Raw genomic sequence first — 15,058 nt, 5'->3', positions numbered from 1 at the left:
GTTTCCATCAACTTCTATATTCAGATGGAGTCCAATCAAGATTCCGCAGCCTTGGCTCAGCAAATCCAAGCTCTTGCGGCCACCGTTGAAGAGCTTACCAAACAAAATCAAGAAATGAAGCTACAGTTTCAACAGGAGGAGAATCGGTCCAAGGACAACCCGAATAGTGAGGGAGACAGCCATAGAAGAAGTAATCATCAAAGACTTACTACTCCGGACGAACAGAATTCAGATCTTCTTTGAGAGATAAGGAAAGAGATGGACGAGTTGAGAAATGCCATCAAGGAGAAAACGAACCTTAGCGTGGATAGAATGGTAAGGGCCATGGATTTGCCTTTCACTACAGCAGTCCTCGAATGTCCAGTGTCGTCGAAATTTCGTCTACCTCAACTTGAATCGTTCGTCGGGCTCAAGGACCCTCAGGATCACCTTAATACCTTCAAAACGATGCTAGGCCTTCAACAGCCCCCTGACGAGATATTGTGTCGTTCCTTCCCTACCACTCTCAAAGGAGGTTTACAAAGTTGCCAACATCGTCCATTGACAATTTTGAGCAGTTGAGCAACACCTTCTTGCGTCACTTCATTAGGGGGCAGCGTCCTAAGAGGCCAGTGGACCATTTACTCACCATTAGGCCAGGAGAGAAGGAAACCTTGAGGTCGTACGTGAAACGCTTTACTCGGGAGACCCTGGAGGTAGAAGAAACTAACGACAAGGTGCAGCTGACGACCTTCAAAGCGGGACTGAGATCCAGAGAGCTCGTGGCTTCACTCGCGAAGAATCCTCCAAAGACGATGGCAGAGATGCTCCTGAAAGCACAGAAGTACATGAATGCTAAAGACGCATTAGCAGCCATAAGGGATGTAGAGAAGCCAGGAGACAAAGGAAGGAAGGACGACGAGCATAGGGGACAAAAGAGGGAGCGTCCAGATCGTCGAACCAATGACGGGAATAGAAGAAAAGACGATAGAGGTCCTCGGATGGTAAAATTTACCCCTCTAGTTATGCCTATTGACAAAATTTTAACGCAGATTAAAGATAAGCACTACCTTAAATGGCCGAGACCATTACATTCATCCCCTAACGTCCGTGATAAGAATAAGTACTGCCGGTTTCACAAGGATCATGGCCATAACACAGAAGATTGTCGGGACCTAAAGGAGCAAATAGAGGAGTTGATATGGAAAGGGAAACTGCAGAAATATGTGAAGAAGGGGGAGTATAGTAAGTTCAGAGACGGCAATAAGAGCCAGCATAAGTCCTCATCCAGGAGTAACAATTGTCCGTTCCAGCCTCCACAGGATGTGATCGGGAAAATAAAGACGATTGCAAGAGGGCCCTTCACAGAAAGGTCATTCAGATCCCTTAAGAAAGCATGCCAAAGATAGGTGAATAGCGTCCACATGATACCTCCGTTTAAGCAAAGACGAACGGACCAGGATGTCTTTCAATGAAGCAGATGCTAGGGGAGTGAAGCAGCCTCACAATGACCCTTTGGTCATGTTGCTGAATATAGAGGGATTCAACACCAAAAGGATCCTCGTGGACAATGGTAGCTCTGCAGACATCATCTACCTTCCTGCTTTTCAGTAGCTGAAGCTAGATCTAAGGCGACTGCGCTCATTTGACTCCCCTCTCGTCAATTTCAGTGGAGACAGGGTATATCCTAAGGGCATAGTGATGTTGACAATAACAGTGGGGACCTACCCGAGGCAGTTGACCTATCAGCTAGACTTCTATCTTACAATGTAATTATTGGAAAGTAACCATGTCCACCTATTGCCTGAAGGTAAAGTTCCCTACGGATAACGATGTCAGCAAAGTAAAAGGAGATCAAGTCTTAGCCAGAGAGTGCTACCAGGCCGTCTTGGCTGCAAATGAGAACCATACATGGATGATTGAAGAGAAGGAAGAAGATACAATGGAAGCCCTAGAAACAGTGGAACTGGCCGAAGGAGAGGCAACCAAGATGACGAGGATAGGGACGACGCTAAGTCCTGAGATGAAGACAAGGCTTGTCCAGTTCTTTAAAGAGAACCTAAATGTCTTCGCATGAAGCCACGAGAACATGCCAGGCATATCTCCAGAAGTCATTCAGCATAAGTTGAATGTGAACCTAGAGAGAAAACTTGTCCAACAAAGATGGAGAGTTTTCGCCCCAGAACAAGACCAAGCGGTTACAGATGAAGTTACCAAACTGTTGACAGCAGGCTTAATATGGGAAGTGTATTATCCTGATTGGCTCGCAAAAGTCGTCCTAGTGAAGAAGGTAAATGGGAAGTGGAGAATGTGTGTGGACTTCACAGACCTAAATAAGGCATGCTCGAAAGATAGTTTCCCTCTACCAAGGATAGACCAGCTTGTGGATTCTACAGCCAGATATAAGATGCTGACGTTCATGGATGCTTTCTCAAGATACAACCAAATAAAAATGGCTGAAGAAGATCAGGAGAAAACTGCTTTCATCACAAGCCAAGGACTCTATTGCTATAAGGTAATGCCTTTTGGATTAAAAAATGCAGGAGCTACTTATCAGAGATTAATGAATAAGATGTTCAGCAAACAAATCGGCAGGAATATGGAAGTAAACGTGGATGATATGCTCGTCAAGAGTAAGGAAGAGCTTGCCCATCTGGACGACCTAAAGGAGACGTTTGCCACCCTCAAACAATACCAAATGAAGCTGAATCCTAGTAAGTGTGTTTTTGGTGTAGCTTCAGGGAAATTTTTGGGATTCATGGTATCTCAGAGAGGAATAGAAGCAAACCCGGAGAAGGTGCAAGCCATAATCAAATGGCATCACCCAGGACCGTCAAGGAAGTCCAGAAGCTCACAGGAAGGATCGCAGCTCTTAATAGGTTCGTCTCTAGAGTGACAAACAAATGCCTGCCCTTCTTCAAGACCTTGAAGCAGGCTTTCGCCTGGACCAACGAATGTGAGGCAACGTTCTAGGAATTCAAACGTTACTTGAGTAATCCACCCCTCTTAAGTCCATCCAAGGAAAGGGAAAACCTACATTTGTACTTGGCAGTATCAGCTACAGTTGTGAGTACAGCCCTGATTCAAGAAGAAGGCAAGAAACAGCTCCCAGTTTACTACGTTAGCCAAGCTTTCCAAGGAGCTGAATCCAAGTATCCAAGGATTGAAAAGATTGCGTTCGTGTTAATAGTAGCCTCACGCAAATCCTATCCTGGTGATGATGGACCAACCTATCAAAAAGTCCATGAACAAACCTGAGGCAGCTGGAAGAATGGTCCAGTGGGCAATTGAACTCAACCAATTTGACATTGAGTACCATCCCAGAACAGCCATTAAAGCACAAGCTCTGGTGGACTTCATCGTCGAGTTCACCATTTCAGACGAGGACAGTCTCGCCAACGAGGCCGAACGATGGACGATACAGACCGATGGTTCGTCAGCCCAAAAGAGGGGGAGTAAGGGTCGTCATAACCACCCCCGACGGAGAAGTGCTCAAATACGGAGTAAAAACTGAAATTTTTGGCTACCAACAACGAGGCCGAGTATGAAGGAATACCGACAGGACTGAGACTCGGAAAGGCGCTTGGAGCTAAGAACCCGTTAGTCCAAATTAATTCAAAGTTGGTGATTGGGCAAATCAAGGGAGAGTACGAAGCAAAGGAGGAGAGAATGCAGAAATACCTCAGGCTGACAAAACATCTGACTCAGGAGTTCGATAAGGTGGAATTCGTACAGATCCCCAGAAGCCAGAATATGGTGGCAGACGAAGTCTCGAAGCTAGCATCGTCAGAAGAGGGAAGACGAGCATGGGCTTGGCAATGGAAGTCCAGAAACACCCCAGCATTGAAGAAGTTCCAACATTCACAATCCAGAGCATAAATAGCCGGATGAAACCAATCGTATCTTTCCTCCAGGACGGGCACCTCCCTCAGAATGCAGAAGAGGCCAAGAAGATCAAGAAGAGGGCGGCCAGATTTACGATCCTTAATGACACCTTATACTAGAGGGGCTTCTCCATGCCTTACTTAAAGTGTGTCGACGAAGAGAAAGCCAAGTACATTCTGGAAGAAATCCACGAAGGGATTTGAGGGGACCATGCTGGCCCTAGATCCCTCGTAAGCAAGGTCATTCGAATAGGTTATTTCTGGCCTACTATGTAGGTGGATGCAGTGGAGCTCGTCAAGAAGTGTGACAAGTGCCAACGATTCGGGAATGTCTAATGACTTCCAACAGAGAGACTGACGACGATAACCTCCCCGTGACCATTTACGCAATGGGGAATTGACATCATCGGCCTATTGCCCCTAGGTAAAGGTCAGGTAAAATTCCTACTAGTTGTTATTGATTTCTTCATAAAGTGAGTCGAAGCAGAGGCTCTAGCAACAATCATTGAAGCAAGAATTCGGAGCTTTGCGTGGAAGAATATAATTTGCAAGTTCGGGATTCCAATGACGATCATATCAGATAATGGGTGGCAATTCGACAGCCAAGGCTTCAGGGACTTCTGTTCAAGCCTAGGCATCAAGAACCAATTCTCATCCCTAAGGCATCCCCAAGCAAATGGACAGACGGAAGTGACGAATCAGACACTGCTTAAGATTATCAAAGCCAACCTGGACGACGCGAAGGATGCCTGGCCAGAAGAGTTGCCCAATGTCCTGTGGGCCTACAGAACCACAACAAGAACCCCAACGGGAGAAACCCCCTTCAGGCTCACCTATGGCACTGAAGTAGTGATCCCGGTCGAGGTAGGAGTAATCAGCATCAGGCGAGAGGTATTCAACAAAGAGAGCAATGACGATCACTTGTGAATCAACCTGGATTGTCTGGACGAAGTAAGAGAAAAAGCTTCTAGCAGAATGACGAAGTACCAGTAGAAGATGGCCGAATACTACAATAAGAGGGTAAAGCTTAGACGACTTAACATAGGCAACCTCATCTTGCACAAGGTTACCACAACGATTAGAGACTCTGCCCAAGGAAAGCTTGGCCCTAGATAGGAAGGACCTTACCGAGTCGTCCACTACTTTAGGCAAGACAGCTATCACCTGGAAACCGTAGACGAACAGAGGCTCCCTCGGCCATGGAATATTGAGCACTTGAAGAAGTACCGCCAATAGATGTATCAAATAAATGTATTCATTCCTGAAATTATCACCGGGCACACAAAAAAAAATTTCAAAAGGATCAGGTTCAGGCATCAGTAGCAACATTATCATCAGCGGGGGCATCACTAGTAGAGGCATTCTCGGGGGCGTCGGTTTCAATGGCAGAAGACTGGGCAGCCTCGTTAGTAGCCATCTCCTGGTTGACCTCTTCCAAATCCAGTTTCTCCAAGTCTACCTCGGAAGGATGCTTGACGAGGTATCTCCTCAGAAGCTCAAAACCCTTGAAGTACCAACTGAACAGGACTGTGTTTTAGTCATCAATCGTTTGGAAGGCTTTAACAGACCTGGCAGCAATAGTCTTGAGCTTCTACTTGGCACCTAGAAGTTGCTCATCCTTCTCCAAGGTCAACTGACGCTTAGCCTTGAGTTCGTCACTCAAAGTCTTCACTTTTTCCCTTAGAATAATGGCCTCGCCTATGGAGTCAATCAGATTCTTCTTCAGCGTGGAACTCTCCGCCTCCAAAGCCTCCATTCTCGATGTGAGAGAAGCCACCTTAGCCTCTTGAGTGAAATACTCAGAGGTAATGTGGAGACTTTCCCCCAACACCTGAAAAGAAATTCAAAAATCGTAAGTAGAATGAAAAAGAAAAAGAGACTAAAAGTTGCACAAACATTTTACCTGAACAAGCATATGGATGTGGCGACTCTCGACATTGTTGAAAGGCACTCCATAAAAGACCTTTAAATCCTTAGCAGTCACGATCCCGTGAGCCTTGTCCACCGCCAGTCTCTCGTCATCCCAGACAGTGGACATGTGAGGATCGACCTTTTCCTTCTCCATGTTGGACATGCGCGGCCTCTTAGAGGCAGGAGTAGGAAGCTTTTCAACCAAGGTCGAAGGAGAAGCCGTCCTCGTCGTCTCAACACCGGAAACAACGGGAGTGACAGAAGTAGTTGGATTGACGGAAGGACCCTTCCTAGTGACACGCATCGTCTTCTTCCTTATGTTCGACAACGGCTTGTCCTTCTTTGATCTCATCTTTGCATACATGTCCTTGTTGAATTTGGTTGTCATCTCTGCAAGAGGGAAACACTTGTTAAAAAAAAAAAAAAGGTGTATATGAAAAAGTCAGTATTGACGAACTTAACACTTACTCTTTTTTTCTTCAATTTCAAGATTGCGTAGGACGAAGGCGGAAGGCTCTGGTCTGAGACAGTAGAAGGCAAGAGTCCTTGGGTCCACAAGATCGTCCCAGCTCTCAATCGTCTGCGCGTATTTGATGGCCTTCTGCACTTGCTCCTTATACCTGCTCTTAAGTTTGGGCCGTCTTTTAACTGTGCAAAACAAGAAGTGAAAGAATCAGTAGCAATAACGGCAAACGTAATAAAACTTAAATGACGAGAAGAAATATTGACGCACCTAAGGTCGGGGTTCCCCACCAACGATGCAACCTCGGGAGATCACCCCAAACCTCGCCAGAGGGAGTCTCAAAACCGTCCCCAGACACAAAGAAAAATATGGACTTCCAATACCTGAAAGACGAAGGTAAACCTTTGACGATCCTAGTCCTTCTCTCCTAGGGCACCAATTCGTAATACCCGTGCTCCTTAGACGCTTTTAAGCGGTACAGATAGACAAGCTCGTCAACCTTGAGCATATCTTCGTTTGTAGCGGCCAGCCATATTCCCATACAACTGGCTAGTATTCTCCACGAGTTAGGCATTAGCTGCCCAGGAGCGATACCAAAGCGGTCTAATAGCTCCATCAGGAAGGGATGGACAAGAAACCTCAACCCACAGACGAAGGCAGACTCATAAAAGCATACCTCCCCTGGGAAGAAGTGACATGCCCGATCCTCTTCATTGAGCAAACAAACCCTAACTCGTTTCGGGAATTGGAATCTATCCCTAAATCTCCCCAATGTGTCAGCATCCAATCCACACTCCTCCTCGAAGGCATAAAAAGCCCTAACTTCTCGAGGGGTAGAGATGGCAATATCCCCCTCCACTAAGTCACCGCTAGAAGATAACCCAGTCTCGAGTTCGCTAGACCTAACCACAGACATTATCTCCTGCTCTTTTACCCGACTCCCGAACCAATCAATCGATTGACGAAGCAAAGGCAACAGGTCAGCCAATGCAATGCCCAAACAATTACCCTTAAACACAAAATCCTCAAGATGTGGAAAAACGCCTAAAGACCCCCCTAAGTGCGCGAAAAGGAAGGAAATTGATGGGCAAACTATCCTAATCTCAGAGCTACTAACCATGGAAATCCAGGAAAAACACAAAGGGAACAATACAAGCTAAATTCCCAAGAAATCAAAGACAAACAAAAGGAAAAAGGAAAGGAGAAGAAGGAAGAAATCAGAAGCTATATAGCAATAAAATAAAAAGGGAAAAGGCAAAGCCGGAAAAAGAGAAGAAATGTACCTTAAAAATGGCGGACAAAGGAAGCACCACCGCACAACACACTAGTCCGGAGAAGAGTTGCAGAGTGAGGTTAGCGAAGAAAATGCTTAGAACGATGATTGGAAGCTTCTGAGAAAAGTGAAAAGAAAAAAAAAGAGAAGGGGAGAAGTGTAAAACCAAGGCTCAGAAGACTGAAAACCAGCGGGAAACCGAATAGTCCCACAAATTGGAGCATTAACTCTACCAGTCAAAATGTGCCATGTAGGCCACAACCTGTGGAGCGCCGCCACAATGCATTTAATACAAAGCGAAACCCCAAGAGTCACCTACAACCCATAACCTTTCATATTCTATGATCGTCATGACACGTCACGACGACCACAGAATCAGGGGGCAACTGACGGGACTGACAAATTCGTCTCCCATAGACGATCTCAACGATATAGATGAGGACATCCTCAAACGATCTAAACAAATACCAACATCACTGACAAAGGCAACTAGGCCATTCAATGCGGCCAATTATACCCGGAGCGGTTATAGAGCTAACTGTATGAACCGTTGGAGCACATTGAAGCCACATTACAAAGTATAAAACGCTACCAAGAGGGACATTAAGGCCACCATAACTACCCTAATGGCTAGAAGCTGCAAAAACATATATAAGGCCCCCACGATATCAACACGAGGTAAGAGAGATACTGAGATAATTTCAACTGTTATTCTACAATTCTATTTTAACTTACAAAGGGTTCCCTTGTACTGACTTTGGCATCGGAGATGTTGTGTACATTCACACAGACTAAGGATTGGTTCCATCTGCCCACTCTGACTGGCGAACTCACGCTTCATCATAAGGTTTGAGCTTAGATTATTTGAAAACAAACAAATGTGAAGCAATTGAAACTCTCTCAAAAAAAAAAAAAAAAAAAAAAAAAAAAAAAAAGCTAAAAGCTCACTAAAAATAACTAACCCAAATGCATACTATAATATCAAGTCTATATCAAGCTTATTTTCAAGCACACTAACAAGCTTATGCTTATCTTGTTTTTTATTTTGATTTTTTTTTTGTTTTTGTTTTTGTTTTTTTTTTTTATCAAGTCCTACTGTTAACAAGTCTATTTAGGAATAATTTATTTCACTTGAGCTTTACTAATTTATTAAATAAACAAAAATATAAGGTTTGAGCTTAGATTGTTTAAAAACAAACAAACATGAGCTAGTTTTTTTTATCAAGTTAAATCCAAGCATTTTATGAACAACTTGGTAGCCCAATTGCAAGCAATGATAACATTGTCTCCATGGTTTGGTCTTTCATCACCCTGCTCTAGATGACACCCAAAAGACTAAATGAGTTGAAGTCACCAATGAACTTGCCTTGTTTGCCTAACACAACAATAAAAAAAAGATGATCATTGTTGAAGTATAGGCATAGAGGGATTCTATTTTCTAGGGTTTGGGTTTTGTTTAATACATGTGATCTAGAGAGGGTCGAGGAGATTGGAGAGAGTAAAAAAAAAAAAAAATGGAAAAAGTTTAGCTACAAAACTGGTTGTAGCCTTAGGTTACAACCTTACTCAATAAAATAAGCATTACTACATATTTTGAAAATCTAACTGTTAAATTGCATATTCTTTACGCTCTTAATACACATGTCAAATTTTGTGTCAATTAGATATTATTTACTATATGATCTATAAACTTATATTTATGCATAATTTTAAACTACAAAACTTGCAATTTAAATAATTTATTGATGACATAGCTATTGATCTTTAATTTTTTAGAAATTTTATAAGCATGAAGGATATAAGAAGAAGATGTAATCTAATAGCAAATTTGTCAAAATTCACCTCCAATAAAAAGATATTATGTAAAGTTATAGACTTTGGCTACAACCAATTTTTTAGCTAAGATTTGTCTAAAAAAAAAATTTAGAGCAGCAAATATAAGTCTAATATAGGTTGATATGAATTTAAGTTTGTTAAAATAACATAATTACAAATTTTAGACTAAATATAACTAAAATTGCATTCAGGATGAAGTGAATTCTCTTAATAAAATGAATTTGATAGAGTTGAACAGAATGTCGATTTACAAAAGAGTAATACTACAACTACAAATTATTTTATAACATTTTTACAAACGAGTTCTTACCAATTCTTATCTAACCCTATGCTAATAACCATTCACCATGTTAGTAAGTCGATAAAAAATGTTGTAGGATTTATAAAAAAAAATCCTTCAAAGAACTGAATTAAAATCATAGGAAAGGTAAATGCTATTCATAATTTATTCACTCTCTTTTTTACTCATTCCTCCCAATATTTCTAGGCAAAATGAAAATGAAAAGAATAATTGTAGCAGTAAAGCCAGGCCCACCAAACTGTAACTTTACGTCTATGAACCTACAGTACTACTATTACTATACCATCTTTCCGTCTCTCTCAAGACTTCCCAAAACTTTGAACCAATAATATCACTCCGCGTACCCAAACTCACATATGAATCTCTCACTCTACACCACACAAACAAAACCCAATTTCAAAAATTTCACTTTCCCATTAAAACATAATGTCCGTTACCTTATTGCCGTTAACATAAACCCCTATCTTCTATCTCCATCAAATGGCAAACAAAAATTGTTATCTCCCTCACTATAAACACTCCCAAGCTCTCTCTCACACTCTCTGCAAATTTTCTCTCCTAACTTTCTTGAGAAAAAAAAAATTCACATAAAAGAAATAGAAAATGCATGAGATTATTCACATCCAAGGAGGTTAGTGCGGGAACTAGATAGGTGTGAAATTCTAGGAGGTGGTGTGCACAGAGCATGGGATCGATCCGATGAGTCGGTACACCCAGGACATGGATCTGCAACTAGAGCGGGTCAACGTGTACTACAACGAGGCTAGCTGTGATAGGTTTGTACCACGCATGATGCTTATGGATCTAAAGCCTAGGACTATGGATAGTCTCAGATCCAGCCCGCACAGCTAGATTTTCTAACCCGATAACTTCGTGTTCGGGCAATCGAGTGCGGGTAACAACTGGGCCAAGGGACACTATACTGAGGGAGCTGAGCTCATCCTCGGTTCTCAATGTTTTAAGGAAAGAGGTTGAGAACTATGACTGCTTGCAAGGTATGTAATCTTGGATTTGCTCGTGTTTTCATTTATCTCTCGGTTTAGGTTCTGTTTGTTTCCCAGGAAAATGAGTGAAAGTGTGTGTTTACTATTGTTTCTTTTTTAGATTTTCATTTTCCTTTTGATTTGTGTTGTTAATACAAGCGCAATCACATTTTTGTTTGGAATATGCTTGGTTCTTGGGAAAATGAGGGGAAAAAGTGTATTATTGTCTGTTTTAAACTTTTATTTTCAATTTGAGCTTTGTTCCTTTCTCTCACACTCGAACTTTTTCAAAGTGAAACTTTGTAGGTTTGGAGCCTATTTGTTTCTCAAGAAAATGATTGAAAAAGTGCATTATTATCTGATTTCTATTTTCATATCTTTTTTTTAAAAAAATATTTATTTATATAAATCTGATATAAGCTGTGTGTGGGGTTTAAATTGAAATGTAGGGTTTCATGTATGCCATTCTTTAGGGGGCGGCATAAGGTCAGGAATGGGGACCCTATTGATATCAAAGATAAGGGAGGAGTATCCTAATCGTATGATGCTCACCTTCTCTATCTTCCCTTCCCCAAGGTCTCTGACACTGTAATTGAGCCTTACAACACCACCCTTTCCATCCACTAGCTCGTTGAGAATGCTAATGAATGTATGGTACTCGACAATGAGGCACTTTATGATATCTACTTCCACACCTTTAAGCTCACCACCCCCAACTGTAAGTTCTCCTTTCCCTTCTATACATTACAATTTACATTGCATTTTAGCTTAATACTGATAGTATTTGTGTTGAATTGTGTTGGTGTATGAGATTGCTATTGCTCTTTATTGCTAAAATGTTTGGCCCGTGGGTCTTAACGTGAGCGTTCTGCTTGGGGGCTGGCATAACTTAGCTAACTCCCATTTTTGTTTACCAAAAAAAAAAAAAAAAAATGTTTGGACTCAATTCAAACTAATGACTCAAATGATTGTGTTAGGCTTGCTTTGGTGTGACATAGTTTTTCTCCATATTGTGTTAGAGAAGTTTCTGCCCACTTTTAATCAATATGAGATGATTTGTACAACTATTAAATAGGTCATCTAATTAAATTACATGTGGGTAATATTCTGAATCATCACATAGGATTTTGGAGGAGAATTTTAGTTGCATTTTTTTGTTTCTTCTATGTTTTCTCGGTTGGTCTTGTCTATGGTGTTAACCTTTGGTTGTTTGGTTAGAAAGAGGTTTTAGGGTTTCAGATTTTGTGCAGAATTAGACACACTTAGTTGCAATATTCAACCAAATCTTGCGGTAGTTCATAGATTATGATTCTCTATTTTTGAATGGGGACATTCCCAGATTCAAGGTAGGGATATTGTTCTTTATGCAATAGTATTGTCCAATTTTCAATTTGTTTTGGATGGACTGCTCTAGTCATGTGATTCAGATTCTTTTCTTTGTACTTGGTGCACATAAACATTTGTTATATCACATGGGTCTCATTTCCCAAAGCTTTTAGACCAAGGGAAAAAGTAATTTATGTTGCATTTGTTTCATTGTTAATTTAGTATGCTTGGGTTGCTACATTGAGTTTTTAAAGTTAAAGAACAATGATCTAGGACTTATCTGTGTGAGTCATATTAATTTAATTACAAGAGTTAGTGAAAGAAAGGTTGAACTGTTTCATTCTTTGACCTTGCCTATGTTCCTGACTTCCATCTGCCAATAACATAATTTTATTTATGTTTTATTTTGTGAATTGAAAAACTGCCAATAAACTAGCACTAGGATCTCTTCTTTTCTGATTTGTTCACCTTGATGCAAGATGACCTAGTTGATTATTGCCTTCGTCTTTCCTGGGAACTAACCAGTTATGTTTGTGTGATTAGTTAGGGATTTGAACCATCTCGTTTCTGCTACCACGAGTGGTGTCACACACGGCCTTCGCTTCCCTGGTTAGCTGAACTCCGACCTTTGTAAGTTAACTGTAAACCTAATTCCATTCCCATGACTTCACTTTTTCATGGTTGGCTTTGCTCCCCTCACATCTCATGGTTCCCAGCAATACTGGGCTCTGATAGTCCCTAAGCTCACTCAGCAAATGTGGGATTCTAAGCATATGATGTGTGCAGTTGATCCTTGACATGGTCGATACCTCACAACGTCAACCATGTTCCGTGGCAAGATGAGCACAAAAGAGGTTAATGAGCAGATGATAAATGTGCAAAACAAGAACTCATCCTACTTTGTGGAGTGGATTCCTCACAATGTGAAATCCACTGTTTGTGACATCCCTCCCATTGGACTGAAGATGACTTCCACATTTATTGGCAACTCCACATCAGCAAGAAATGTTTAGGAGGGCGAGTGAGCAATTCATAACTATGTTTCGTAGGAAGGTTTTCTTGCATTAGTACACTGGGAAGGGGATGGACAAGATGGAGTTCACTGAGGCTGATAGTAACATGAATGACTTGGTTTCTGAGTACTAGCTATGAAAAAACTGATTTTGTGAAAACTGATTTCTTAGATTCATTGATTTGAGTAAGATCCCTATATATACAAGCTAAGCAAAACAAGCAAATATGCTTTGTAACTAACTTAACAAACTCACACACGTACAAAAAGTAAATAACCAACCAAAACACGTGTGACTAAAGCTAACTAACTCTAATAACAAAACTACAGGTCGTTCACTATACAAGCATGGACTAAACTATACTGCTGTTTAAGTAGACTTAGGTGCAAGCTTGATTCCTCTATCTCTAGAGCTCAATGCTTGATTCCTTGAGGACTGAGCTGTTTGTTCTTCATTAGTTGAGTCTTTAAGCTTTGCACTAGCTGCACTGACTGAGTCTTTAAGCTATTTTGGTGCAATAGCTTCACTTTCTTCATTCCTTTGCCTTTGATACTCCCCCTTAAGATGGACTAAGGAATGATATATGTTAATCAGTCCCATCTTGGATATTAACTCAGAAAATTGCTTGTATCTCAAAGCTTTAGTCAACAAGTCTGCCTTCATCTGGAGACACACCACAGAAAATAGCATTGAGTGCTTTACTGTTAGCATTAGATGCAGCAAGTGCTGCCTTATCCCATGTGGATTTGGTTGCCTCAGATTTGGTCCAACCAATCTCAACAGCATCCCAAACGGATTCATCAATAGAACACAGAAAAGCTCTCATGCGAACCTTCCAAAAAGCATAATTACTACCATCAAAATATGGAGGTGCATTTATGGATTGAGACCTATCCATCTCAAAAGGGAGTCAAGGATCACACAATGGTAATGAAACCAATAGCAGTGTACCCGCTCTGATACCAATTGAAAGTTCAAAAACGTGTACAAAACACCTTTGAACGTTTAGACCCCCAAATTACAACTTAACCAATTCAAGCAATATGTCAAACAACTAGTGTGCGGAAACTTAACATATGCTATTATACGAAATTGGTTAAAGACTATCTAAGCCATAACAAAGATAAAACCACAGCAGATAATAAAAAGGCAAAGATAGAGAGGAAGGAAGATGCAAACACAAAGACAACACGCAATATGTTATCGAAGAGGAAACCGAAGCCCTCGGCGTAAAACCTCTCCGCCGCCCTCCAAGCGGTAAACAATCCACTAGAAAATACAGTTGGGATACAAGAACAGCAATAGACCCTCCAAGCCTAATCTACCCAGTGCACCTAAGCCCTCCAAGCTTCTTGCTCCAACGAGGTTGCGCCGAACCTTTTTCTTTTCTAGCTTCCCGGATTCCGCTACTAGACCGTAGCATCAACCAATGAAGATTGGTTCCTTCCTAACTACTTCCCAGAAATCCAAACAACTGTCTCACAGTGATGATGATGGTGAGAACCAGGTTTGGTATAATGCCTCTCAAGGATTTGACAATGGAGAGGAAGAGAGTAAAGGAATTTGAAGAGACTCTAAGGTATAGATTGTGGGTGAAACAATCTTGTTTTTCTTTAGGGTTTCTCTCTCAAAATTCTCTCTGGAAGCTCTCTTTCAATCGTGGGTAAAATGGGTATTTATACTGGAGTGGGAGAGGAATGTGAAACGTCAGGTTTTACAAAACAGGGGTGGCTCGCGGCTTGACCTCGCGGCTTAACTAAGTCGCGAGATCCAGTCGCGAGTTAACCGTATGGCCAGTTGTCCTGTTTTGCCCTGTAGTGCTCCAGCTAGCATGACTGTTCATCTTCCAGCATGCTTGGCACGTGTGCTACTTCTGGCGGCTTGCAACCGCGAGTCACCCGCGAGTCCCAGCCGCGAGTTTCTGTTTTCTTGCACACTCTTGAGCAATCTTCACTCTATCTCACTCACTACCCTTACAACAAACCCACCTAAATACAAGGTTACTAAATGCTGAATTACAAGCAAATTTGGCACGGAATAAAGCCAATTAGATGATTGAATAAATTCAACCTTACAAGAGCTGAGAGGC

General features: G+C 41.6%; 1 protein-coding gene and 1 pseudogene across 1 annotated transcript; both read left to right on the top strand.

Annotated features, from left to right (window-relative positions):
* Positions 1 to 258: 258 nt before the first annotated feature.
* Positions 259 to 1,388, top strand: LOC126708325 (uncharacterized). Its single transcript, XM_050408121.1, has 2 exons — positions 259 to 315; positions 558 to 1,388. Exons 1-2 carry the CDS (start codon positions 259 to 261, stop codon positions 1,386 to 1,388), a joined length of 888 nt encoding a protein of 295 aa, XP_050264078.1.
* Positions 1,389 to 10,250: 8,862 nt separating this feature from the next.
* Positions 10,251 to 13,102, top strand: LOC126709540 (tubulin beta-2 chain-like; annotated as a pseudogene).
* Positions 13,103 to 15,058: the final 1,956 nt, after the last annotated feature.

This window comes from Quercus robur, chromosome 12 (genome assembly GCF_932294415.1).
Source record: "Quercus robur chromosome 12, dhQueRobu3.1, whole genome shotgun sequence".
Taxonomy (NCBI): Eukaryota; Viridiplantae; Streptophyta; class Magnoliopsida; order Fagales; family Fagaceae; genus Quercus; species Quercus robur.
Note: the sequence above shows the minus strand (reverse complement) of the source record. Positions and strands in the feature narration are given on the sequence as shown.